General features: G+C 54.7%; 2 protein-coding genes across 2 annotated transcripts; one reads left to right on the forward strand and one right to left on the reverse strand.

The window, feature by feature from the left end:
* The first annotated feature begins 2,676 nt into the window (after nucleotides 1–2,676).
* On the forward strand, nucleotides 2,677–8,605 carry SLC25A18 (solute carrier family 25 member 18). The gene is made up of 10 exons (XM_037058075.1): nucleotides 2,677–2,773; nucleotides 3,909–4,031; nucleotides 4,217–4,272; nucleotides 4,737–4,827; nucleotides 4,974–5,092; nucleotides 5,798–5,807; nucleotides 6,877–7,032; nucleotides 7,657–7,811; nucleotides 8,062–8,137; nucleotides 8,437–8,605. Exons 1-10 carry the CDS (start codon nucleotides 2,754–2,756, stop codon nucleotides 8,576–8,578), a joined length of 948 nt encoding a protein of 315 aa, XP_036913970.1. The 5' UTR covers nucleotides 2,677–2,753; the 3' UTR covers nucleotides 8,579–8,605.
* Nucleotides 8,606–9,437: 832 nt separating this feature from the next.
* On the reverse strand, nucleotides 9,438–22,873 carry ATP6V1E1 (ATPase H+ transporting V1 subunit E1). Its single transcript, XM_037058072.1, has 9 exons — nucleotides 22,716–22,873; nucleotides 19,832–19,897; nucleotides 18,191–18,300; nucleotides 17,694–17,760; nucleotides 16,256–16,345; nucleotides 15,327–15,395; nucleotides 13,003–13,097; nucleotides 10,984–11,071; nucleotides 9,438–9,907 (listed from the first exon to the last, which is right to left on the reverse strand). Exons 1-9 carry the CDS (start codon nucleotides 22,746–22,748, stop codon nucleotides 9,845–9,847), a joined length of 681 nt encoding a protein of 226 aa, XP_036913967.1. The 5' UTR covers nucleotides 22,749–22,873; the 3' UTR covers nucleotides 9,438–9,844.
* Between the last annotated feature and the right edge of the window lie 63 nt (nucleotides 22,874–22,936).

The following is a 22,936-nucleotide window of genomic DNA, read 5'->3' on the forward strand; positions in this document are numbered from 1 at the left end:
TGCAGAGGCGACTGGCCTGTCCTCACGCTGTTGGGCAAGAGTTGCTTTGGCCTTTCTGCCTGGTGTCTGGCCCGATGTTGCTCCCTCGCTGGGTCCTTGCAAATGGCTGGCAGACCCATTTTCTGGCAGCATCAGCTTCCCCTCCCCTCCCCTCCCCTCCCCTCCCCTCCCCTCCCCNCAGTTGTTGTTCTATTCCCCCCTTCATTGTCCTCCGCCTTGCACACCCCCCCCTCCTCCCCTCCCCCCCCTTCTTGAGCTACTGTGCGTGTATTGTCCCCTTTCCAACTAAGGATCGGTCCACTTTTAGCAAGAACTTGAACTGAAAAATGGGTTGAAATACAAGCCAAGGAAGTGGCTGGAAACCCCAGCTCTGGCTCTTGTACCGAAGGCCCCTGTGCCTCCCCTGCCTGTGAGGGTCCGTGTGCAGAGGGAACCCAGTGCCGCTGAGAGGCGTGTGCCCTGGGAAAGGTGCCTGCAGCCGCTGCTCTTCTGTATGAGACAGACTTGGAGCCGGTGTTGGCCTTCGCGTGGCCCTGACCTCAAGGTCACGAGCAGCCCTCCCCTAGAGTATGAGGGCTGCCCGGCTCTCCTGCCTCCCAGCAGTCCTGAGTGTGGGCCTCTGTCCCCTGTGGGTGAAGAAAGCTGCTCATGAAGCAGCTTGCCTCAAGCGAGGTCGCCATTAACTTGGGAGTTGGGATTTGAACGTGGGGCTCCTGAGCCCAAGGTCTCTCCCAAACCCTTGGCCAGGCAACAGGGTCCTGTGCTCCCCAGGCCTTGTGTGGCTTGCCAGCCTCTCCTCTCCCCCATACAGACTTGGTGCTTGCCCCAAATTAGACAGCTTGCCCCTAAGAAGAAGCTGGATCACAGCTCAGACAGGCACCCTGTGGGCAGCCCTCCCCCAGGGAACACAGAGGCAGCTGCCTGCGGCTGTAAAAGTGCCCAAGTCTGAGGAGCAGAGCAGCTTCTGGCACCAAAGGTCTGGCCGAGTGTTTGCGTTCCATTGATTCCTGGTGTTTGTTCTCCCTGACCTCCAGATCCCCGTCCCATGCCAACCCCCTCTCCAGGGTTTTCGGCAAATCCTAGCCTCCGTTTTTGTCCCAGTCACACCAGCCACAAGTCAACAGCCACCTGGGTGGGGAAGGCAGGGCTGCGTCTCTTAGGGGTTTCTGGGGGCTTCAAGGGGGGGCCGCAGACGACACGAGGATTGCGGCCAGCTCCCAGCACAGCTCAGCAGTGACCTGTCCTCTGCCCTCAGAGAAATCGAAGGTTCTTCTGAGAGCAGGTGAGTGTTGTCTGAAGTCTAAGCTCAGAGTTGGTGGGGAAAAGACTCAGTTCTAGCAAAGAAGGTGGGGGGAGTGTCTTCCTACCTGGGCCTCTCAGGCCCCATCTGGGTCAGGAATTAGCTTGTCAGAGGAAAGGGACAGCGGGATGCCTGGCCGTGGCACCCCCTGGCACCGGGGAGCATGGGCGGTCTCGGCAGGGCAGGACTGTGACCAGGGACGGGGCAGACTGCAAGGAGCCACTCTCCTGGTTGCTGAGGTGAAGGTCTGCACCGGAGGGCCCTGTGCGGCAGCGCTGAGGCTCCCTCAGGTGCCGGACCCCTTCGATGGCCACCAGACTGTGCACAAATGGTTGTGATGGCAGTTGCGGGGACTGGGTGCTCAGTGTTCCCAGGAAAGGGCTCCGGGGCGACTTTGGGCAACTTGGAAGGACTCGTGGGAGGAAGGGGAAGCCCAAAGAACCATTGGTAAGTCATCAGGTGACATGAGGAAGTGTGGGGAGGCTCGGGGGCCGGAGACCATGTGGCCAGGAGGTGAACTGCACTGAACGGGGGGAATGGCCGGCAGGGAGGGCAGAGCAGGGGTTTGGGAGGTGCTGCCACTGTCGTTGGAGGGGTCGAGTCTGTGTGCACAGTGGGGGAACGGTCCCAGTGTGGGGGAACTTGTCCGGGGCCCACGCGAGTGCTTCAGTGTCCTTGGCCTTGCCGGCAGCAGAGCTGGGGGAGCTGGGTGGCGGTGGGGGCGCCCGTGACCTCACTGAGGCCAGTGGCCGGGAGACCCTGGGCAGCGGCTTTCTCCCAGCCCGCTCTGGACCATCGTTGCGTGAAACGGCTGCTGCTGCCGTGGCTCGGGCATCCTCCTGCGGCTCTGCACCTCAGACGCATCGAGGCCCAGTCCGCCCGCGGGCCTCCGGCGGGCCGGCCCTCCCAAGGACTGTCAGGAGCTCGGAGGGCACCACTGGGAGATCCAGAACGCAGCTTCAGGACTTGAGCGTTTCACTGTCGTTCCTGGACACCAGGGGGCTTCCAGACCGTCCTGGGAACCCCCTTTACAGATGTGCCAGCGCCCCTCCGAGGCCCCGGCTGCTCCCAAATGCCCAGGATCCCTCTCCTGAGCCGGTTGGGGCCCATTCTCGTTCTCTCTCTCTCTCTCCCTCCGCCAACTCCTGGTCCCAGTGCCCCAAGTTCCCCAGGTAGTGAGGGAAGGTCACAGAAGGTGTTGGCAGTGTTAATGGGTTCACACTGCTCTGCCGATTGCAGGTGTGGGTCCCACGACAGGTCCCATACCAGCTGGTCTCGTTGGCTTACAGAGGTGCCTGCGGCAGCCCCAGGGGTTGCGACCTGTGCATCCTGCCTTGGGGGGCCGGGGTCAAGGGAACGGACACCACGGCCTCTGTGTTGGCGGCCGTCTGCCCTGAGGAGCGACAGCAGCTGTGTCCCGGGAGCGCCGCGTCCTTTGCCCCTGACCCCCAGGATGTCCAAGCAGGATTTGAGGTAAACTTGGGCCGGGCTTAGGGGAGAGGTTGCCATGGTAACAACATTCCCTCAGCTTCCCTCCAGGTCCCTGAAGTGTGAACTGGGGGCCGAGGAGCAGCAAGAGAAACCCATTTCTCTGTGGACAGAAAAATTGTCCAACCAGTGTGGCGCCGCTGGTCAGAGCGTCCTGAAACCAGAGGGCCTGTGTGGGAGGCAGCTAATCGATATTTCTGTCTTCCTATCTCACTTCGTCAAAGGGAAGAAAGAAGCAGGTCCTGGCTGGTGTAGCTTAGTGGGCTGTGCACTGGCCTGTGAACCACAGGGTTGCCAGTTCGATTCCCAGTCAGGGCACAGGCCTGGGTTTCGGGCCTCAGGTCGAGGGTGTTCAATGAGCAGCCAACCATGTCTCTCTCCCTCTTTCTCCCCCCTGCTCTCTGAAAATAAGTAAGTTACTAAAAAAATGCAAAAGACACCATCAGGTGAGGATTTTTAAAAATAATTACATATTTACACATACGTATATTTAAATATAATTTGTATGTATTTGGACTGCATCTCCTCAGACTGCACAATTTAAGACTATTCATCTACTTTTACCACTTTTGGGTAACATTTTGCGCACATTTGCCTCTGACCACAAAAATAAAATGTTACTCAGCTCCAAGGAGTCTGAGGAAGCTTCACTTCCTATTTTCAGAGTTTATGAATTCCTCAAGGATGAGGGCCCACTTAAGAAAAATGAGACTGTCCTTCACTTTTGGCCAGAACCAGGTCTCTCTGGTTTAACCTGAGTCTCTCAGACTGACTCGGACCCTCAACTCGGAGGGGTGGGTCCTGTCAGCATGACAGAGGTCGCTGTTTCCCAGACGCACCAGCTGCTTCACAGAGGGAAACTCTGGTCGGAGTTGAGGTGGCCGTCCCTCTCACTTGAGAGTTCTGCCGGGACTCAGAAGCACTTCTGATGACCTTGACTCTGAGATGAAATTCCAGTGTGCTGGAAGCTGGGTCCGCCTGTGGCCCTGAAGAGGGACGGGCTCAGAAGGGGGTGCTCTGACGCCCAGCGACTGCAGGGGTATCTTTCCCAGAAGCCCTTGCAGTGTCTCAGCTTTATGCACCCCCCCTCTCACCCTGTGCCCCTCTTCCCATGACCCAGCATCACAGCAAAACTCATCAACGGAGGCGTGGCGGGGCTTGTGGGGGTGACCTGTGTGTTCCCCATCGATTTGGCTAAGACTCGACTTCAGAACCAGCATGGGACAGACACATACAAAGGGATGTAGGTACCGGTTCAGAGGAGCAAGGAGAAGGGGCCCCAGGCGGATCCTGTGGGGTGTGAGCACCCTGGGGGAGGTGGGAGGGGGTGTTCTGTGGGGGAGCCTGGCACTACGGGGCTTTGGGTGGCAGCAGGGGGTCAGGGGCAGCCTTCCAGGTGCACTGACGTCCTCTTGGCCTGGCCTCTAGGATAGATTGCCTGGTGAAGACGGCGAGGGCCGAGGGCTTCCTGGGAATGTACCGAGGTGGGCTCCCCGTGCCCTGGGGGAGGCTGAAGGGGGTGGCATAGGCTGGGGGTCCCCACACATGGTGGGATCACAGATGGGGAGGTGGCATCTCTGCCCGGGGAACTCCTGGGACGGCCCAGCTACCTGGTGGTTCCAGACCAATTGCTTTGGTTCTTTGGTGACACAGGCAGCTGTGGGGAGGTTGGGGGGCCCCCTGGGCCCCATCCTGGTATCACCCTGCCTCAGCGCAATGCTGGAGGCCACAGAGCCCCCCACTCCCCTCTCTGCTGCCTCAGGGTCGACCAGCAAGAGCAGAAGAGAGGGCTGGCAGGGCTGTGGGGTCCCTGCACCAGGGGACTGTGCCCTGGGCAGCGGGCATGAGGCCGGAGTGCAGACCCAGGGGGGAGGAGGAGGTGGCACGGCCAGAAGACAATTTATCCCAATAAAATGAGGGACAAGCCTCCTTGACCTGCCTTGTCCAGGTGCTGCCGTGAACCTTGCGCTGGTCACCCCGGAGAAGGCCATCAAGCTGGCGGCCAATGACTTCCTGCGGCAGCTGCTCCTGGGAGATGGGTACGGCTGGGCCGCGGCTTCCCTGTTAGCGTGTGGACAGATGTGAGCTCGGGGCTTAGCAAACGGAGGAGCCAGGATGAGGACTGTGCGGCTGGACGGGGCCGGGGGCGGCCTGGGGCTGCAGTACGCTGACTCCTGGCCTGCAGGGTGCAGCGGAACCTGAAGATGGAGATGCTGGCGGGCTGCGGCGCTGGGATGTGCCAGGTGGTGGTCACCTGCCCCATGGAAATGCTGAAGATCCAGTTGCAGGACGCTGGGCGCCTGGGTGAGGCCAGCCACCCCTTCCCACGGCTGCACTTGCGGCCCGTCTGCGTGACCCAGCCCACGCTCTCGGTCAGCACGCGTCTGCATGTCACCGTCCTATTCTGGATTCCACCATGTCTTGCTCTAGAACCCATGGCAGGAACGAGAATCCTGGTGCAGGAGGGCCAGAGGCCCGGCTCCCTGACTCTGAGGCCACACTGCCTTGAACATGAGCCTTGGTTTCCTGAGGCCCATGAGGCCTGCCGTTCATGGAGGCTTTGTTATGATGTGTTAAATTACATCATAGCAGCCAGGCTGGAGTGGGAAAGTATAGGAGGGGAGAGGAGAACCATTGCTATTCTGGTTTTCTCTCAAAGAGAAGTTGGCCCTTTGCTGAATCCTGCCCCTCTGAAAAACAGGGAATAAAGTGTAGGTTCCACGGCATCTGCTGAGAGCAAAGGCTGACCGTTGGGGCGGGGCTGGGTGCAGGCAGAGGGCTCCTCTGGGCTAAGCCAGGGTCAGAATTTAACGAGCCAACGTGTCCCATGCCAGGCAGAGCGCCCGAGAAGGACCTGCACAGCTGTGGGCGCCCTCCCCTCCCCGTGCTCGTGTGCGTGTGTGCGTGTGTGGCGTGTGTCCAGGGTGGGCCGGATAAAACTGCCAAAGGGACTCTGGTCAGGCGCCGGAAAGCCCTCACCTGACTTGCTCGGCCAGGAAGAGGGAGGAGCTCCGCACCACTGTGATTTCCAACTTGGGTGAGAAGTTGTAGTATCCCTAAAACACTTGAAGAGAGAGACAGGCTCTGGGTGAGTGACGCGCGTCCAGAGATGCCGGGAAGAATGGTCATGGGTCGGGCTGTGGCTCTCCCACAGGATGGCGTGCTGCCGTGCCGGGGCTCGGAAATGGGGGCCTGAAACAGCTGCCTTCGTGCAAGGGCCGTGGGTCTATGCAGAGCTTCTCAGACAATTGGCACCATCAACATCCACACAATTTCAGTGCAGTGAATCTGGTGGTTATGGCTGGGGTGCACCACACCTGGAATGCCTGTATTTGATACATACGCTCAGGGGAAAAAATAAATCCACCCTAGATATTCAGTTTAGCTCATCTTATTTTTTTAACAATTCCTTTTAGATTTTATTTACTTTTAGAGAGGGAGAAAGGGAGAGCAACATCAGTGTGTGGTTGCCTCTCATGTGCCCCCAACTAGGGACCTGGCCTACAACCCAGGCATGTGCCCTGACTGGGAATCGAACCGGGGACTGTTTGGTTTGCAGGCTGGCACTCAGTCCACTGAGCCACACCAGCCAGGGCTGACTCGGCGTGGTATGAGCTCTGAATTACTCCGCTAAAAGGGGCTGACCTCTCCAGAGTCAAATTCTTACCAGATGGCACAGGGACTAGAGGACATGCTCCCCCAGCCTCAGCATGCTAGCCAGAGAAGGCCCTGCCGAAGTCTGCAAGGCTGGTTTTTAAACGAAAGGAATTCGCTGCTTCCCACCTGAGGCAGAAGGCATGAGGGGTTCTTACGCCCCAGAGAGCCAACAGGAAGAAACCATGCCAACAGGTTCAGAGCCTGTTAGGAGAGGGAGGCAGCGCGTTGGGGTGTGTGCTGCTGGGCAGGACCGAGAGTTGGCTACTGCAGGTCCCGTGGAGGGGTCCTTGGAGCTGAGGACACGTGATCAGGAATCAGGACGATCTCCAGACCCCTGGCAGGGCGGCCACCTCGTCTGGGGCGTCCCAGACACAGGAAGCTACTCTTGCTTCTCATGTGGCACCTGGGTGGTGACAGGAAACCTGTCCCTTTTCCCTTTCGGCCGCCGGTCCTCCGGGTTTGGACTCAGCACCTTCCTCCTCCCTGTCCACTCAGAAGCGTCCGTCCGCCACCCTCATTGCCCGGGAGCTGCTTCGCACCCAAGGCCCAGCTGGTCTCTACAAGGGCCTGGGGGCCACTCTCCTCAGGTGAGGCTTCCCTTCCAGACGTGGGACACGGAAGGGCCCGGGGGCCTGCGGCCCCGACCTGCCCGTGCTCTTCCCGGAGCGTTCAGAGTCTGGGTTCAGGCAGGGCCACTCGGAGTGGGCCGCTGGAAGATGACCCTTAGGCCCCGTGACCAGGCCCATGGGACGACTGGGTGATCTGGGGCCCACGGGCACCTAGAATGTCCTTTGTACGAAGGACCTTTAGGCCACCCCCAAGCAGTGAGAGGCTGTTCCCCCTCATTTTACTTTGCTCCTTGACCCGACTCATGCCAGTTGGTCAGAAGTGTCCCAGGCCAGGGGTTTTCTACCCCGAGCAACAGATGGATGTCACCCGCCCGCCCGCCCAGGCCGTCCCTCACCTCTTAGCTCCGTCCCGTCTTTGAGTCAGCTTCGGGCTCCTCGTCAGAAGCTGCAGGTGTCATGAGGGCAGAGGAGTGGGCTAGGATGGGGGTGACCTCTCATGCTGTCACCCCACAACATCACCGGGTGGCAGGGCAGGAGCACAGAACTACAGGCTTGTCCTTGACCTTCGGCAGCCCGGCTTTGTGTGGCCTCAGGGAGAAGAAGCCCAGAGGGGCTTGTGGCTCAGGTCCCTCCTCCCTGCAGGGACATCCCGTTCTCCGTCATCTACTTCCCTCTGTTTGCCAACCTGAACAGCCTTGGGGTCAGCGGGCCCGTGGGGAAGGCCTCCTTTGCCCACTCCTTTGTGTCGGGCTGTGTGGCCGGCTCCGTGGCTGCTGTCGCTGTGACACCCCTGGACGGTGAGTGCGTTGGGGCTGGAAGGGCTGCAGGGTGGATGTGCTTCCCAGAGCAGGCACCTGCACGGTCGTTTACAGGATAAGTCGTAATTCCGCACTTGTAGGACAGCGGTGAGGCCCCCCCCAGAGGTCGTGGCGCCTCGGGGTTCAGCCTCACGTGTGCAGCCGTGAAAGGAAGCCTGACCGCTCCGTGTTGGGAGGAGGACTCCGGAGCAGGGTGTCCCCTACTCACTTGCTGTGATTCTCGCTCTAGTTTTGAAAACACGAATTCAAACCCTCAAGAGAGGCCTGGGTGAAGACAGCTACAGTGGCATCACAGACTGTACCAGGTGAGAGCCCACTCCTCGCAGCCGCGTGGTGTCACCACACCCAGTCCCTCACCGTCAGACGCTGAGATCTGTTTTTGACTTCGGTTCCTTCTCCCTCCCAGCCAGAGCGGGGCGCATGGGGGCTTTTCTCCTTTGCGTCTCCCATGCTCCACAGCCACACCCAGCCCCTCCCTCACCGCACACACATCCTGGTCGGCGTGGCTCCCACACTCCTTGTCAAAGGAAAGACGCACACGCCAGAGGAGAGGGTGCCCCTGTGCTCCCTGCAGCTGGCCTCACCCTGGCCCTTCTCTCTCCAGGAAAGTCTGGAAGCAGGAGGGGCCGTCCGCTTTCTTGAAGGGCGCAGGCTGCCGGGCCCTGGTCATTGCCCCTCTCTTCGGCATCGCCCAGGGCGTCTACTTCTTCGGCATTGGCGAGCGGGTCCTCAGGTGCTTTGAGTAGACACAGCTGGAGGGCCGAGCGGGTTCGCTCCGCACACTGTTGGCTGCCTCTGCGCTGCAGCGCTACCTCGGCCCCGCGAGAAGCCCTCCTGCCCCCGCAGGCACACTGGCTGCAGCCCTCCTCTCCTGACCACCCACCTCTCGCAGGAACGGCACCTGCTTTGTTGTGTTAGCTACGGGACCTTCACAGGCAGGAAGTCAAGTCAGGGTTTGCCCAGTGTATCTGAGTCAGCGGGGGGGTGGGGGTGGGGGGGTTGGTTTTGTTGACCTGAATGGAGTAATGAATGGTGAGTCTTGGCACTCACTTCGGGAGGCAGGAGAATCAGGTCAGGGCAGGGAGCAAGTCCTCAGAGTCTGCCCCTAGAGTGAAACCAGGCGAGCCTGTCAGCTCATGGGGCTGAACCTGAGTGGCAGGGCCGGTGTCCGGACCCCCAGAACCCAGGGGCCCTGCCCCAGTCAGAGGGTGCGTTGTGATCTGGATTAAGAGTGGGAGCCAACAGCCAGTCCCCTACCATTGTGTCCAACTGAAAACCAAACAGCCCGGAAGTGAGAGGAAGCCGTGTTTAGCCCCTTCCCCACAAACCCTCGATTCTCATCTCTCCTGACTCTGCCGGAGCCGGTGGAACCATTACCTCAATAAAGACGTCGGCCCTGCAGAGGGCAGGTCCTGGGACCATCTGTGTGTGTGGTGTGCAGAGCTGGGAGGTGGGGAGCAATGCCGTGGGGTGAGGGTCCGGGGGTCCAGCACCCACAGCCGTCAGCCAGCAGACGCTGGTTAGAAAATGGTAGCTCTCCTGGATTCTTCACAAAGAACTACTCCCTCAAATCACGCTCACTTGCGTAACAAATTACAAGAAAACTCACATAAACCTTCTGTTTAATAAATAGAGCCTCCTAGCTTGGATTTTACATGACGCGTGCAGACGGAGCCCCCCCGGGCGCAGGTCAGGCCTAGAGAGCGGAGACGCCATGCAGGACCGCGGCGCTAGGTAACTAGAAGCAAAGCAGAGCAGAGCAGAAGACGGCGAGGCCCATGCACCCACCACCCAGTCCTTCACCGCCAGGCTGCAGGGCCAGCCGTGACCCCTTCAAGAAGCGAGAGGTAGGTTCCTGATCATAGTGACTGGGAGCTTCTCCCACTGGTATCAACTGGCGAAGGGCATATAGGACAGAGGACACCCACGGACACACAGGGACTACTGGAGCAGCAAGGACGCCATGCGCTGCTGCGTCTTCCACGACCAGACGCGCCCGCCTCCCAGCTGGCCTAGTCCAGGAACTTCCTGTTGGCATTTGCACCAAACAAGGCCCCGCGCACTTCCGGCATCATCTGCGAAGAAGTAACATAATTAGTAAACAAGTGTGGCTGACTGGGAAACCTGGGAAGAATCCTTCAAAACGTTTATTGAGTGTATGGGGGCGACCCTGGTGAGTGACCACACGGGCTTCAGGGTGCAGCTCCTGCTGTGTCACCTGTGCAGCGAGCACAGCGTGCGCTCAGCACCCCGAGTCTCCGTTTGTGAACTGCACCGCATCACACAGAGGGCAGGTCGTGACCCTCCCTGGCTGGGAAGGAGCCACTGTGACGTGACATGGGGAGAGGCATCCACCCACAGTCTCTTCCACAAACACTTGCTGACACCCACAGACCACGAGGAAAGCTAGGGCTGTGAGCTGGGCCGAGGGGCTCCTCGCGGCAACGGAAAATCTCTTAGGATCCAACCCCAACTTTCTAAGGCTGCACGCTCAGCAGAGTCGCAAGCCACATGTGTGGTCTTGGTGCGCCCCAAACGTGGCCAGCCTGACCACGGAACTGAACTTTCTTCTGGATATTTAAGCAAAATCAAAGAAAAAGAAAATATCCATTTGCAGCGATTGGCTGCTCTGCTGAGGTTAAGAAGTGCCGCTCCACACTGTCATGTACCAGACACCTCCACAGGGCAACACCGGGCACTCTGATACCGCCCCCCCCCCCTGCTGTCCCCAAAGCAGGAGATGTCTTCACTTGGTGCAAATGTGGGGCTGGGGGGAGCCGCTCTGTAAACAAAATCTACTTCAGTTCCCATCGTTCTTGACAAAGGACTTCAGTCAGCATCTCCACTTCTAGAAAGTGCGTACTTTAAACCCCTGATCCACAAAACCCATGTGCTGACACCAATCCTCCCTCCTGTAAATCAGGACCCCCGGCTCCCGGGCTGTGAGCAGAGCTTGCCTGAGAGCCACCTCCTGTGCCCCCCACCATCTCCCACAAACCTAGTCTCTGGTGCCAAGAAGGTTGGGGACTGCTGCTACCCCCAAATGCTTTAAGAAGCGTTTGTTCCCACACCTTGAAGAAGTCGGAAAGTGAGGAGGGAGAGCAACAGATCCCGGACAGCAGGGGCTGCCCACTGCCCAGCCCCCACTCACCTGCTGAGCAATGAGGTCCAGCCGGCTCTCCAGAGTGTTGGAGACCTTTATTTTGCGGTCCCCATTGTAGATCTCAACTCCACCAGCGCTGCGAACAACAGAGAAATGACCACTTTTACCGGGCCGAGGCAGGCAGACACACGGCACAACTCTCAGTTCCCCTAGAGAGTTTCGGGTGTGGAGTGTCTCGACCACAAGGGTCAGTGAACGGAAGCAACAGCTTGGAGTAAAAAAGGCCCCTCGAGCCTGAAGGGGTGGAGCTGGTGGTAACCGTGGCTCACCAGGGACAGCGTGCTGACGGGGCTTTCCTGGACCACCCCGAATGGACCTCCCAACAGCCCGCAAGGTCAGAAGGTGGACGCTGTAGTCCCACTTTGCAAATGCACAGATAAAGGGTTCCTGTCCGAGGGCTTCTGAGGGCACGACTGTGCTGATGACCAGGGGCATTGATACGGCGGAGTCCTGTGTCACAACAAGCGCACACTGGGGAGTCCTGCCTCAGCCACTCCTCACTCGGGTCCCTGCTGTCTCCCAGCACTCGACAGGCGGATGGCGGACGGGTCAAGTCCCATTACAGGGAGTCTCGAGGAATGGAAATCGTCTGCTATGTCAATTTCGACAGCAGGCTGTGGGTCAAAGGCTGGGCTAGGCCTTGCAGATTTTCTTTGGGGAACTTCAATGGGCTGTGACTCCAGTATTTTCTTTCCCCCCCTCCCTGGCCGTCCTTTGTTCCATCTGTCCGTGGTGAACACTCTACTGTCCCCAAGGGCCTGGTATTTGGTTCTCTGCTGAAAATCTGGAGCTGCTGTCCAAGCAGAGTGGGCAGCGAGGGAAGAGCGAGACCCCTGTGCACGGGTCTCCCGGGTGCCCATTGGGCATCAGGCATCCTCACAGCGTTCCAAGTAAGACAGATTTAGAGTTAATAAAATGACAAAGCTGCGGGGTAAAATGGCAATACTTAAAACTCCACTTTACATCTGCACTGGAGTAAGCCCCCAAGCCCACACCTGAAATTCTGAAATTCAAAACAATTCATGCAACAGAGAAGCCTCGTGCCCTGGCACTAGGCAGCACGCCAGCCTGCGCTCCCCTGTTTGCCCCCCCCCGCCCCCCGCTCAGGGGTGTTCTGTAATGGGAGTGGGGGTCTTGGCTGACACCCCTTCCCTACCACAGCCCCACTCAGCACTCCATCTGCCCAGCAGCAATAGCAGTGACGGTGTCCTGGGAGAAGCAAGACCTGAGCCCACGCCAGGCATGTGGGAGAAGCCACAGACTAAGTCATCTAAACTCCCAGAGTCCCAAGAGGCAGGTGGCATCGCCCAGATGGACTGAGCACATCAAGACTGGGAGGTCACGTACTGGATCAAGGACACCTCGCTGGCATGTGGCAGAGTCCAACCCACACCCAGCAGCAAGGCTCAAGCCGGTCCTGCACGCCTCCTGGTGGGTGGAGCCCTTCAGTCACCCAGTCCCTCCCTCCACCCCTTTATGACACAGAAGGCATGTGTGTGGGGACCCACTTCAGATGGGGTTTAGCTCCGTCCAGAGTCAGCATCAGGTCTGGCAGCACAGCAAGTCCGTGGTTCTCAGCTCAGCCCCACATCCCAGGACCTGCACGGCTGGTGCCCCACCCCGTCAGGGAGGGGAGAGGTCCCTCCACCACAGTCAGCAGAAGGGCGGTGGCGTCTGCAGGACCGTGCCCTGGGACCCTCACCATCAGTGACACATGACTGCATTCTGCTTCTGGAGGCCCCTCAGTGGGAGAATACATTACTCAGCACAGAACAGGGTCTGGGCCCGGCTTCGCCTCCTGGTTGAGACCGGTGCTGCTGCTCCACGGAGGGGACCAAGGGGCCCTCGGACGTTGGACTTGCAAAGGGTGTCCCCTGGCTCAGAAGGACGAGCACACGGGGCCCAGGAGAGACCAGGGTGCCCTGGACAACACGCCCTCCACAAAGGCCCAGGTGAGGGCCTGGCTCGCAGCAGGAGGCAAGCACGAAAAGCGGAAAGGCTCCTTACGTCTCCTCGGGCAGGTAGGCCTCCTGGTCAATGTGGACGTCAGCATCTTTCTTGGTGGCGATTTTGTACATGGGGATGGCTTTCTGCACAGCAGCCTGGAAACGCAGAAAATGACCAGTCTTAGCAGAAACCGTGAAGCAGATACTCAAAAAACCCACACACTGTGCAAGAATTCTGTACTTCCGGTCAGAACAGGAGAGTGGAGAGTGGAGAGTGAAATGGTGCCGCTGCCGGAGAGAAGCGAGAAGTGGGGCCGTGTTGCAGCCAACTGGACGGAGTCACTATGTGGTCCCACAGTTCTACGTCTGCGCCACCCACACAAGGACAGGCAGAGGCCCCAAGGGGGACTCGCACCCCCACGAGCACAGGGGTAGTCACAGCAGCCGAAAGGCAGTGACGGCCAAGGTGTCTGTCGACAGATGTGACTGGATGAGCCGAGTGTGGTGGGTGTGCAGGACTGAGCCTGAGTGAGGGGGTTTGGACGCTTGCTGGGCACCAGACAAACCGGGGAGACACTGCACAGAGGGAACTGAGCCAGACACAAAAGGACTGACTCTCCTGCTGGCGGCAGCGACAGTAATTAAATCCACAGAGACAGATGGTCGGGTGGCAGGGGCTGGGGGCTCGGCAATGAGTGTTTAATGGGACAGACTTTCACTTCAGGGAGATGAAACTCTGGAGGAGATGGTGGTGACGGTTACACAGCACTGTGTGCATTTAAAGCAACTGTGCGTTTAAATAGTTAACTTTTTATTATGTTTGTTTTATCAGTTTTTTAATAGACGGAAGTGAGCTTTTAACTACAGTACTGCAACAGTGTGATAAAACACTTAACAGTGGAAAGTCCAATCTCTGAACAGCAGTGTGGGCACTTCAGCACTGGGCTGGCCAAAAGGTCCGTCTAGTTTTTTCCATAAAACGAGAAGCACATTTTTCATTTGCACCCGTAACTTTACTGAGTCAGATCCGTCGAGTCTGTCCTGTCAGCTGTCTCCCACCACGGGCTCCAGGTGGGCAGAGGCCTGGGCTGCTGCTAAGCACCCTCCAATGCCCAAGACGGCCCCACGGCACAGGGTCACTTGGCGACAAGGGTCAGCAGCACCAAGAAACTGCACAAACCACTTCGGACACGTTTGATCCGTCACTGCATCTTCTCTGTACACTGCACAAACCTTTTTTTGCATTTCAGTTGCATTTTTACCTTTCTTGAAAAAAAGCTTAACGTGCCAAAAATGTTGCGTACTTTCTTCCATCTTCAATATTAAAATTGGTGAGTTTTCAGGGTTTTTTTTTTTTTTAGATTTTATTTATTTCTCTTTAGAGAGGAAGGCAAGGAGAAAAATATCTATGTGTGGTGAGTTCCCTGCTGGGAACTGGCCTGCAACCCAGGCATGTGCCCTGATTGGGAATCGAACCGTGATCGTGTGGTGCAATCGTGACACATCCCTGTGTCACCTGGGAAAGGCCAGCAGGCAGCGTGGACCTGCTGCCACAGTGCACGGGGCCACCCAGTACATCCACCTCCCTGCTGCTCAGGCTCCCAGACAAGACTCTGGACCCATGTCACCCACACGATCCACAATGCAGGGCAAGGGGCTCACGTGCCTGTACCTTTTCTTTCCTAGGAGACCCGTAATTTGGGGAGACAAATCACAGTAAGAATGAAAAGGTGTCCCCCAGAGTGAATGTACTAGTTTATAAGGAAGGGGAAGGCTGAAGGACTTGGCACTCACACCGTGACCCGAGAACCAGCTGCATGGAAGGTTTTGCCTGAAGAGCCACTACAGACCTTGGCGAGGGTGTCCACCCCGGCCAGGGGCTCACCTGCCTTAGGCTCCTAGGTGCAGAGCACCGCTCTCCTGTCAACAACCTGGGTGCACCTGTCACAGCCTGCAGCTCGCACCACAGACGACGGTGCCCTCTCTCCTGGAACGGGCATGAAGAAGCCCCAGGGCCAGAGCTCTGTGTGCTTTGCCCTGCTGACGGGCCGGCTGCCTCTGGCGCCCAGCACCCCCTCCAGGTAGGAGAGTGTCAGGTTAGAGGCAGGCCTCACTGGCCCGAGAGCAGTGGGCCGGCCCTGCACAGTTCTAGTGGGTGCAGCCCATCACTGTTTTCAGAAGATCGGGGTCTCACCGAGTCTCTAGGAAGGAGGTGGGGGCCAACTCAGAAGGCAGTGTGGCCTCTTGAGGAAATCAGAGGCTGAGTTCATGCGGCCAAGTGGCCACAATGTGTTAGGGTCCCTCTTGTCCCCACGGTCACGCTGCCATCTCTCAGAGCGTGCACCCAATTCCTTTGAAAAAGGGTTCTTTCTCCAAGCTCTTTACCTTGACCAGAGGGAAATCCTGTTTCCGGCAACGCACCACCATCCGGGGCTCCAACAGCTGGTACATCCCCTGCAACACAAGCGGGTGTGGTCAGTGGGGACCACGCCATAAAGTCAGGCAACAGCAAGACAGCGCTTTGGGGATTCTTCCCTCTGGTTCTGAAGAAACATTGTAAATTTCCCCAACAACAGCATATAACAAACAGGAGGACGTAAAAACATGGTCTCGATGTCACCAAGCAGAAAAACACACCCAAAGCTCAGGTGGCGAGAACACAGAAGTTCTACGGGAGCCACACCTCAAACCAACTAGGTATTGGTGTAAAATAAGGACTCACAGCCAAGCAGTTAAGGGTTAAAATGTATGCAGCCTTTCGTCTGAACCCCAGCAGTCAAAGCAAGTAATATGCTAGTGGTGAAGTCAAATCAGGAACACTGATTCAAAGCTCTAAAACTGAAAGCTGAAGGCTGCGAGCAACTCTGACCCAAGCTGTAAAAAGTAGTAAGGCTATGAAAGAACAGTAAGCGTGAGGTCCTGTCCAGCCCCATGGACAGTCCTGCGCCTTGGGCAGCGCAGCTCTGCCAGACGAGGGGGGGAGAGCCAAAGGAGGAAAGGCGAGGACAGAGGAACAAGGGAGCCGTCCTCGGTACAGCTTGACATTTTTAAAGAAAGACTATTTTCGGAGAGGGGAAGGGGCACCGATGTGCCCCACGTGCAAGAGAAACACTGACTGGTTGCCTCTTGCACCCCCGCCAGCTGGGAACCTGGCCTGCAACCCAGGCCCGTGCCCTGACTGGGGATCGAACCTACAACCTTTGGCTCGCAGGTGGGCACTCCATCCACGGAGCCACACCAGCCAGGGCGAGCCTGTCAGTTTTTTAGGCGCTGTGACTATAAAATGGATTGGCCTGGCCTATACAGATAGATACCTGGAGAACCAGTCCATCCAGCAGCACCTGGTACCTGGTTGTATCCTTGACCACCTTGCCCAGTCTCTGTTTCGCTTCATTGAGTAGGTCCTACGATGTGTGGAAGAGAAAGCAGTTAGCGCTGCAGCTGGGTGGCCGGCATAAAATGCATCGTGAGGCTGGTACCGGCTCGTGCCCCACATCATAGCTCGTGGCTGTGTCCATTCAACGCATCCTCTGAGACGCGTGACGGACCAGGTGCGCCCCGAGCACACGAGGCCCAGGAAGCACCACCGCGGCTCCCTGGAGGCCAGTCTGCAGGAACAGCCCAGACCAGCAGTCACTTCCGGACACACACAACTGACCAACACGGGAAGATTTGTGTGGCATAGATTCAAAAAGCAAGCTGTTAAGACAGTTATACAAGATGATTCTATTTTTAAAAAGATTTTGTTTATTTACTTTTACAGGGAATGGAAGGGAGAAAGAGGGAGAGAAACATCAATTGGTGGCCTCTCACACCCACCCCCCAACCAGGGACTGAACCTGCAGCCCCAGGCCTGTGCCCTGCCCATGATTGAACCTGTGCCCTTTTGTTTTGTGGGATGCCCCATGCACTGAGCCAACTTCCCATTCTTACTGATGGAAACACCACTCTCCTAGTTAGCCAGGCCTGAAATTTAGTATTTGGTATTGAACTTGGAAGAGGGAGAATCAATCAGCAGTCAACCTCTGCAACGTCTTCCTGTAAAATGTGTTAACACCGACACCTGTCAGATTCATCTAGTGAGAATCATATCTTTCAACGTCGGATGGTTTCTTTAATTACCCAAGAGAATGGTATGGTTTCCATTTATTCAAGTGTTACAGCTTTTTTCATGGAGGTCTCATCACTACATTCTCTCTCCCAAATGAAAAATAATGTTTGTAGCTATTGTTGAGAGATCTACTCTGTTTTACTTGCTAATTGGTTACTGTTGGCATGTAGGAAAACTTCTACAAGTACTTCTCTAAGTTCTCTTTGTAACCTTTCTGTCACCTTCTGAACTAATTACTAGTTCTTACTGTTTTCTGTGTAGACAAACAAATATGCAGAAACCGTCGCCGTTTCTCCCTTTCCCATCCTGACATAACTCTTACTTCTCCACTTCACAAAGAGCCGAGGGCCCTGCAACAACCGTGAGCAGCAGTGGACAAGTGGCGGGCACCCTGGTCTCGTCCTGTGACTCTGACCCTCTGGGCTTTCTCAGCCGTGCGCCGCGTCTCTGTGGCCTCTGCCCTCTTCCCGACAGCCCTTCCCATGGTTCCTTCGTGTACGACCTGTGTGTCAGTCTGCTGACCAAACGCTCTCTCTAAAAATCACTGCGCTCTTTCATTACTGAACGGTAACTAGTAAATTCTCTGTAGTAGGCAAATAAACAGTTTATAATTTTATAACTGATGGGGGCGAATTACTCACTGTAATAAGGTCATCCCTCGCTCTGAGGACTTTGAGTCTTGCTTGATTCATCAGATTGGACATCTGACTGCAAAGGGCATGAAAAATAGTATTGGTGCAAGAGAAAACTCAAAACCTGCAGAGAAAGAAATGTGTCGCTTCCTTTGTGTATACAAACACTTCTCTGTACATACCCCAGAGAGAAAGCCACTGAAACATACTTAGGTATTTCTATAACATTCTTCTCAAAGGTAACAAAATATTTATTAAGTGCTCACCAAGTAGCAAACGGTATCCTATCAGTTATTCCAGGGTAAACTTCCCAGAGTCCTCTGGGGCTCCCGCTCCCACAGATGAGGAAAGAAGTTGAGCAGTGGGCCCCAGGTCAGGCAGGTGGTGAGTGGCCCACTTAAGACACGACCCAGACTCGCTTGGCTCCAGAGCTCCTGCTCCGTCCTCCTGTCCCACTGACTTTGTGATACTCCCTTCGTGTACTACTGTGGTCAGGGTCCACTTACATTTTCTTCTGCTGCTCAATCTGCTTTTCTTTCTTCTCATAGTATTCCATAATCTTCAGCCTCTGGGTTTGCACGAGACGCCCCTTCTCGATGTTGAACTCTTCTTCTGCCTGCCAGGGGTGAAGTGATTCACGACATCAGATGCTGACAGTTTTATTTTAAGCAGTTGGTAAGCAGAGGTACTTGCTTATAGTCACCTTATTTTACACCAAAAACAGGAAATGTATTGTTATTTGTCTTCAAAGATTACTTAATTCACTCAAAAGGGAAGGCCAAGTGATTTTCATCATAAATAATGAACCAGAGGACTGAAATTTGATCAAGGATCGCAGTACCCATAAACAAAGTTACAAAAGATACAATCAGGTAGAATATTTTGTATATAAAAAAATCATTGTGCATTCTAAATTTAGTGCATTTGCTCACTAGAGAGCTAATGAAAACAACGCAAAATTTGGAGTTTAGAAAATCTGGGTTACTGCCTAAAGAACAATGTAATTTTCTGTGTATAAATAGGGTGCAACTGGAAACAGTCACACAATTCCTAAATGCCGACTGTTGCCTTTGTAACTGGCAGGTTTCATTTTCTACCACAGGTACTTCCTAGGTATCTATTCAACAAGCATCAATGAATGAAAAAGCAAAAGAGCAACAAAAATTACTACACCTTCCTTAATCAACTATCACAATTAGTCACAGGTTTTACTGTCTGAATGCTGGATTCCATGAGAAAATCAATTCATTCATTACCGTTTTTAATTAAATGTTTCAAATTTTGTTAGGAAGATTTTAGATTTACAGAAAAGTTGCATATTTACGAGGCTGTACTTTCATGCACCATTTGTAAACATCTTATATACACGATTTGTCAAAACCAAGAAATCAACACCAGCCCATTACAACAAACCAAAACCTGAATATTATTCCCTCTGTTGCTACCTAATGTCCTTTTCTGTTCCAAAACACCAGCCAGGACACCACTTACGTGGTCACTGGACCTCTAAAATCTTGTTGGATTTGTGACTGTCTGTTCCCTTGTTTCCCACAGCCAAGGCAGCTTTGAAGACCACCGGTGTGGCACAGCATGTCCCTTCATCTGGTTCTGTCTGATTCTTGTCAACTTAGGTTGGTGTTGGGGGAGGAATGCCAGGTGGGGAGAATACCACACAGGGGAAGTGTCCTCTTCCAGTCATATTTAGGGCGACCTGAACCATTAGCCACATCACCTGGTTCGGTCACCACTTTTCCTTGGAAGTTGGTCACCAGGTCCAGCCCACACTCGGTGGGGGGGGGGGGGGGGGGGGGGGGGGGCGGGGGGGNGGGGGGGGGGGGGGAGGCGGTGGCTGGGGGATGGTTTAAGCTCCAAGTTCTTGCCGAGGGCAGTGGCCTACAAGTATTTTGTGGGATTCCCCTCTGAGGACTGTGTTTTTTCTCCCCGCCCACTACTCTCCCATCCGTACCATAACATTTCAGGACACTCACTCACTGGCAATCAGAACATCAGAAAGGAAATTTGTTTTTAATGTTCAGTATGAGAGATAGTAACCCTATGCAATGCATTGTTAAATAATTTTACTAATTACTGTTTATCAAAGAATATAAAACTTTGTAACTTCTTAAATCTCAAAAGTGAAATCTTACTTTTGCATCGATTTCTTCTGCTTTTTCATTCGCTTCTTGTTCAATAAAAGCCATCATATGCTTAATCTAGAAGGAAAAAGAAAAGATTATTTTACTTCTGAGTATAAAAAGAGAAGAAAATATATCTTTTCTGATTCAGTCAACTATTTCCTGACTCCATATGATGTGTCAGGCTCTGTGCATGAGGAAAACCAGACAGTCCCTGTGCTCAGGGACCCCCCCCTCCCCACCCAGGGCATTTGCTCCAGCAAATAGCCGAGGTACAATATTCAATAACCGGTATCCTCCTCTTGAGGAACTGGAATCCACTGAGGTCTCCCTCTAGGCAGCGCCTCTGCCTCCACCAGCTCTGACTGTCACAGAGCAGTTGCACCCACTCCTCCAGCTCTCTCGCCCCCTACTCCCCACACACGTCCACTGCAGCTGCACCCATGAAATCAGTCTCCTTGCTCCGAAATCTTGGCCTTATCTTCCTTGATCTTCCAACATCTTTTTAAAAAGATTTAATCTATTTTTAGACAGAGGGAAAAGGAAGAATAGAGAGAGGGAGAGAAATATTGATGTGACAGAAACATCCAATGGTTGCCTTTCCCACGTGCCCCGACTGGAGAATGAACCTGCAACCCAGGCCTGTGCCCAGACTGGGAGTCAAACCAGCAACTGTTCACTTTGCAAGATGGCACCCAAACCACTGAGCCACACTGGCCAGGGCCAGAGTCTATTTTAAAAATGACACAACACTTACAAAATCTCAAGGCTTGAACTATTTGGGGCACCTACTTGAGGGTTCCGTGTACAGAAAGCCCCATGGCCTTGCAGAAAGGACCAGCCCCCACACACCTGTGTGCATGGGGCCCAGGTGAGAACGACAGCTTCCCCCAAGTTCAGTTTGAAGCCTCAGTGAACCCAATCTGGAATTTTAAAAGTAGTTTCACTAAATACAGTCATCAAATCAGATGTTTATAAATACTACAATAGCACTAAACTTTAACCCAGGTCAAAGTCAAAAAAAGCCTGTTTACACTCAACCCCTTAAGGACATTTAACTCCGCCCCTAAGGCAGAAGAATCTGTTTTTCTTTTTCCAGCTAGCCCACTGATTTAATTCTTTGTTGTCAGGTAGATTTCTCTGATAATCTGGTGACATAAATGACAAAAAAGAAAATATACACAAGTACTTTATACAATGGGAAAAAAGTCAGGAAATGTAGGATTTATTAGGCACAACTATGTGCTTAGCACTTGGCCTATTCACGGCTGAAAATACAGGAACAAAACTCCACTGGTGTCCAGAAGCTTTGTGTAGTGTGTGGGGTCCTGGTGGATGTCTTCATTCTTTCAATTTTACAGAAAAAAAAGTAATTATGATTTAGAGCCCAAGGAAATGCACTACTTTACCTTTGTATTTCTCCTGGGGAAGCCTGAGTCTTCAATATGTTGTAACAAGGGGGGGAAGACGAAGGAGCAAGAGTAAGAGGAGACTCGGTTCTAACGACTGCCCTACCAGAGCATGAGGAGGGCAGTGTACTTTTCCACATGTCAAGTGTTTCCTGCAGTAAAAATCCAAGCAGCAGTGCTAAATGTTCAAAGTCCACTGCTCTGCCCAGGTAGCCAGCTGGTTAGAGCTTGTCCCAGTAGACAAGGTTGTAGGTTCAATCGCCAGTCAGCATACATCCAAGAATCAACCAATGAGTGTCTGTACAGATGAGTGGAACAACAAATCGTTGTCTTTTTTCTCTCCCTAACATCAACTAAACCTTTAAAATATTAATTGGAAAAGCCCAATGATCTGTAAGACTGTTGAAAGCTTTCTTGAAATTCTCCAGAGGCCATTTTTGTCACCCTTTTCCCTTTGTGATTAGCACAAGAACCCCTGAAATGAAGAAGAAACGTCCCACTCTTCTCAGTGCATGTTAGGTTAAGACTAAAATTCAAAGGCAGCTTCAAGGAAATGGAAACATCCTAAGAAAAAAACACTATTGCTCATCAAAAAATATCCACAAGCCAGCAAGTGAGCTTTAGTCACAGAGTTTTCCTCTCTCTAAAAGAAGGACACTTCGTTCTCCAAATTAGGCGGAGATTAAATTGCAGCGTTAAATTCCCTTCTTTATAAAACCTACTGGCAATGTGACCCCTAAACCCAAGGACCCTGATTTCAGAATTTCGGCTGGACAAGTTCTGCGGAGAGACTTAGGCAGTTGAACGTTCCTACAGACTTGAAAGTCTGGCTCACTTCTTAACAAAACAAAACAAAGCAAAACAAAAAAACCCCACAAAGTTGCCCTGGACTGATTATTCACTTGCGAAACTGATGTACATCCACAACCTTGGTGACAATCTTCCCCATAGACCTTGGCTTATTACTTCGTGCCGAACACTGCTGGGCGCACGCAGGTGAGGAGGAGAGCTAAGCACCGCACTCAGCCTCGCGGGCCGACCCCTCCAAAATGACAGCGACTCTCAGGTGGGCGACCTCAGAACAACCACGCCCGCGGGAGCGGTTCTCCGCCCTTGGCATCGTCAGGGTTAAAGCCCAGGGAGGAGGGCGTCCTCAGCCTTGCATTCCCCTTGCCTTTCCATTCGTGTTCGCTACGCTCTGCGCCACCAGGGGCAAGGACCCGGGACACGGGAACCCGAGTGGGGACCGAGAGGCCACGCAGGCGGCTCGCGAGACTGGGCACCCGCCACAGGAGTAGTGGGGCACCTCCCGAGTCGGCAGGACTTCCTCCCGCAGACAAGCCGCCAAATCGCGGGACGCGGGGGCCGGGGACGCTCTGGGGCACCCGGGCTGCCTGAGGCCGTGCCCACCCACCCTCCCGGCGCCTGGCTCGGCCCAGCCCGGGACGAACGTCGCAGCATCGCGGGGCCCACGCCCAGCCCCCCACCTGCTTTTGCACGTCAGCATCGCTGAGGGCCATGGCGACGGCGAGGCTGGGCAAGTGCACCACGAGCTCGAGTTTACGCTTGCAGATGATGGACTGGAGGTGAAGAGAGGAAAAACCAGCGTAGGTTCCGCTTTCCTTTATAACCACAGCTTCCTGTTCCTGTCACGTGACCGCGTAGCGCTCTCACCCAATGAGAAGAAAGTAGGATCGGGCGGTCCCGT

This window comes from Sturnira hondurensis, unplaced genomic scaffold (genome assembly GCF_014824575.4).
Source record: "Sturnira hondurensis isolate 20B ecotype Veracruz unplaced genomic scaffold, ASM1482457v3 Scaffold0009812, whole genome shotgun sequence".
NCBI lineage: Eukaryota > Metazoa > Chordata > Mammalia > Chiroptera > Phyllostomidae > Sturnira > Sturnira hondurensis.

Coding starts and splice junctions, on each gene's coding strand:
- SLC25A18 (XM_037058075.1), top strand. CDS start 2,754: ATGTCCAAGCAGGATTTGAG. Junction 4,032..4,216: donor ACAGACACATACAAAGGGAT/GTAGGTACCGGT, acceptor CCTGGCCTCTAG/GATAGATTGCCTGGTGAAGA. Junction 8,138..8,436: donor GGCATCACAGACTGTACCAG/GTGAGAGCCCAC, acceptor TTCTCTCTCCAG/GAAAGTCTGGAAGCAGGAGG.
- ATP6V1E1 (XM_037058072.1), bottom strand. CDS start 22,748: ATGGCCCTCAGCGATGCTGACGTGCAAAAGCAG. Junction 19,898..22,715: donor ATGCTGACGTGCAAAAGCAG/GTGGGGGGCTGG, acceptor TTTTCCTTCTAG/ATTAAGCATATGATGGCTTT. Junction 13,098..15,326: donor AGGATTTCCCTCTGGTCAAG/GTAAAGAGCTTG, acceptor CTGCGTTTCCAG/GCTGCTGTGCAGAAAGCCAT.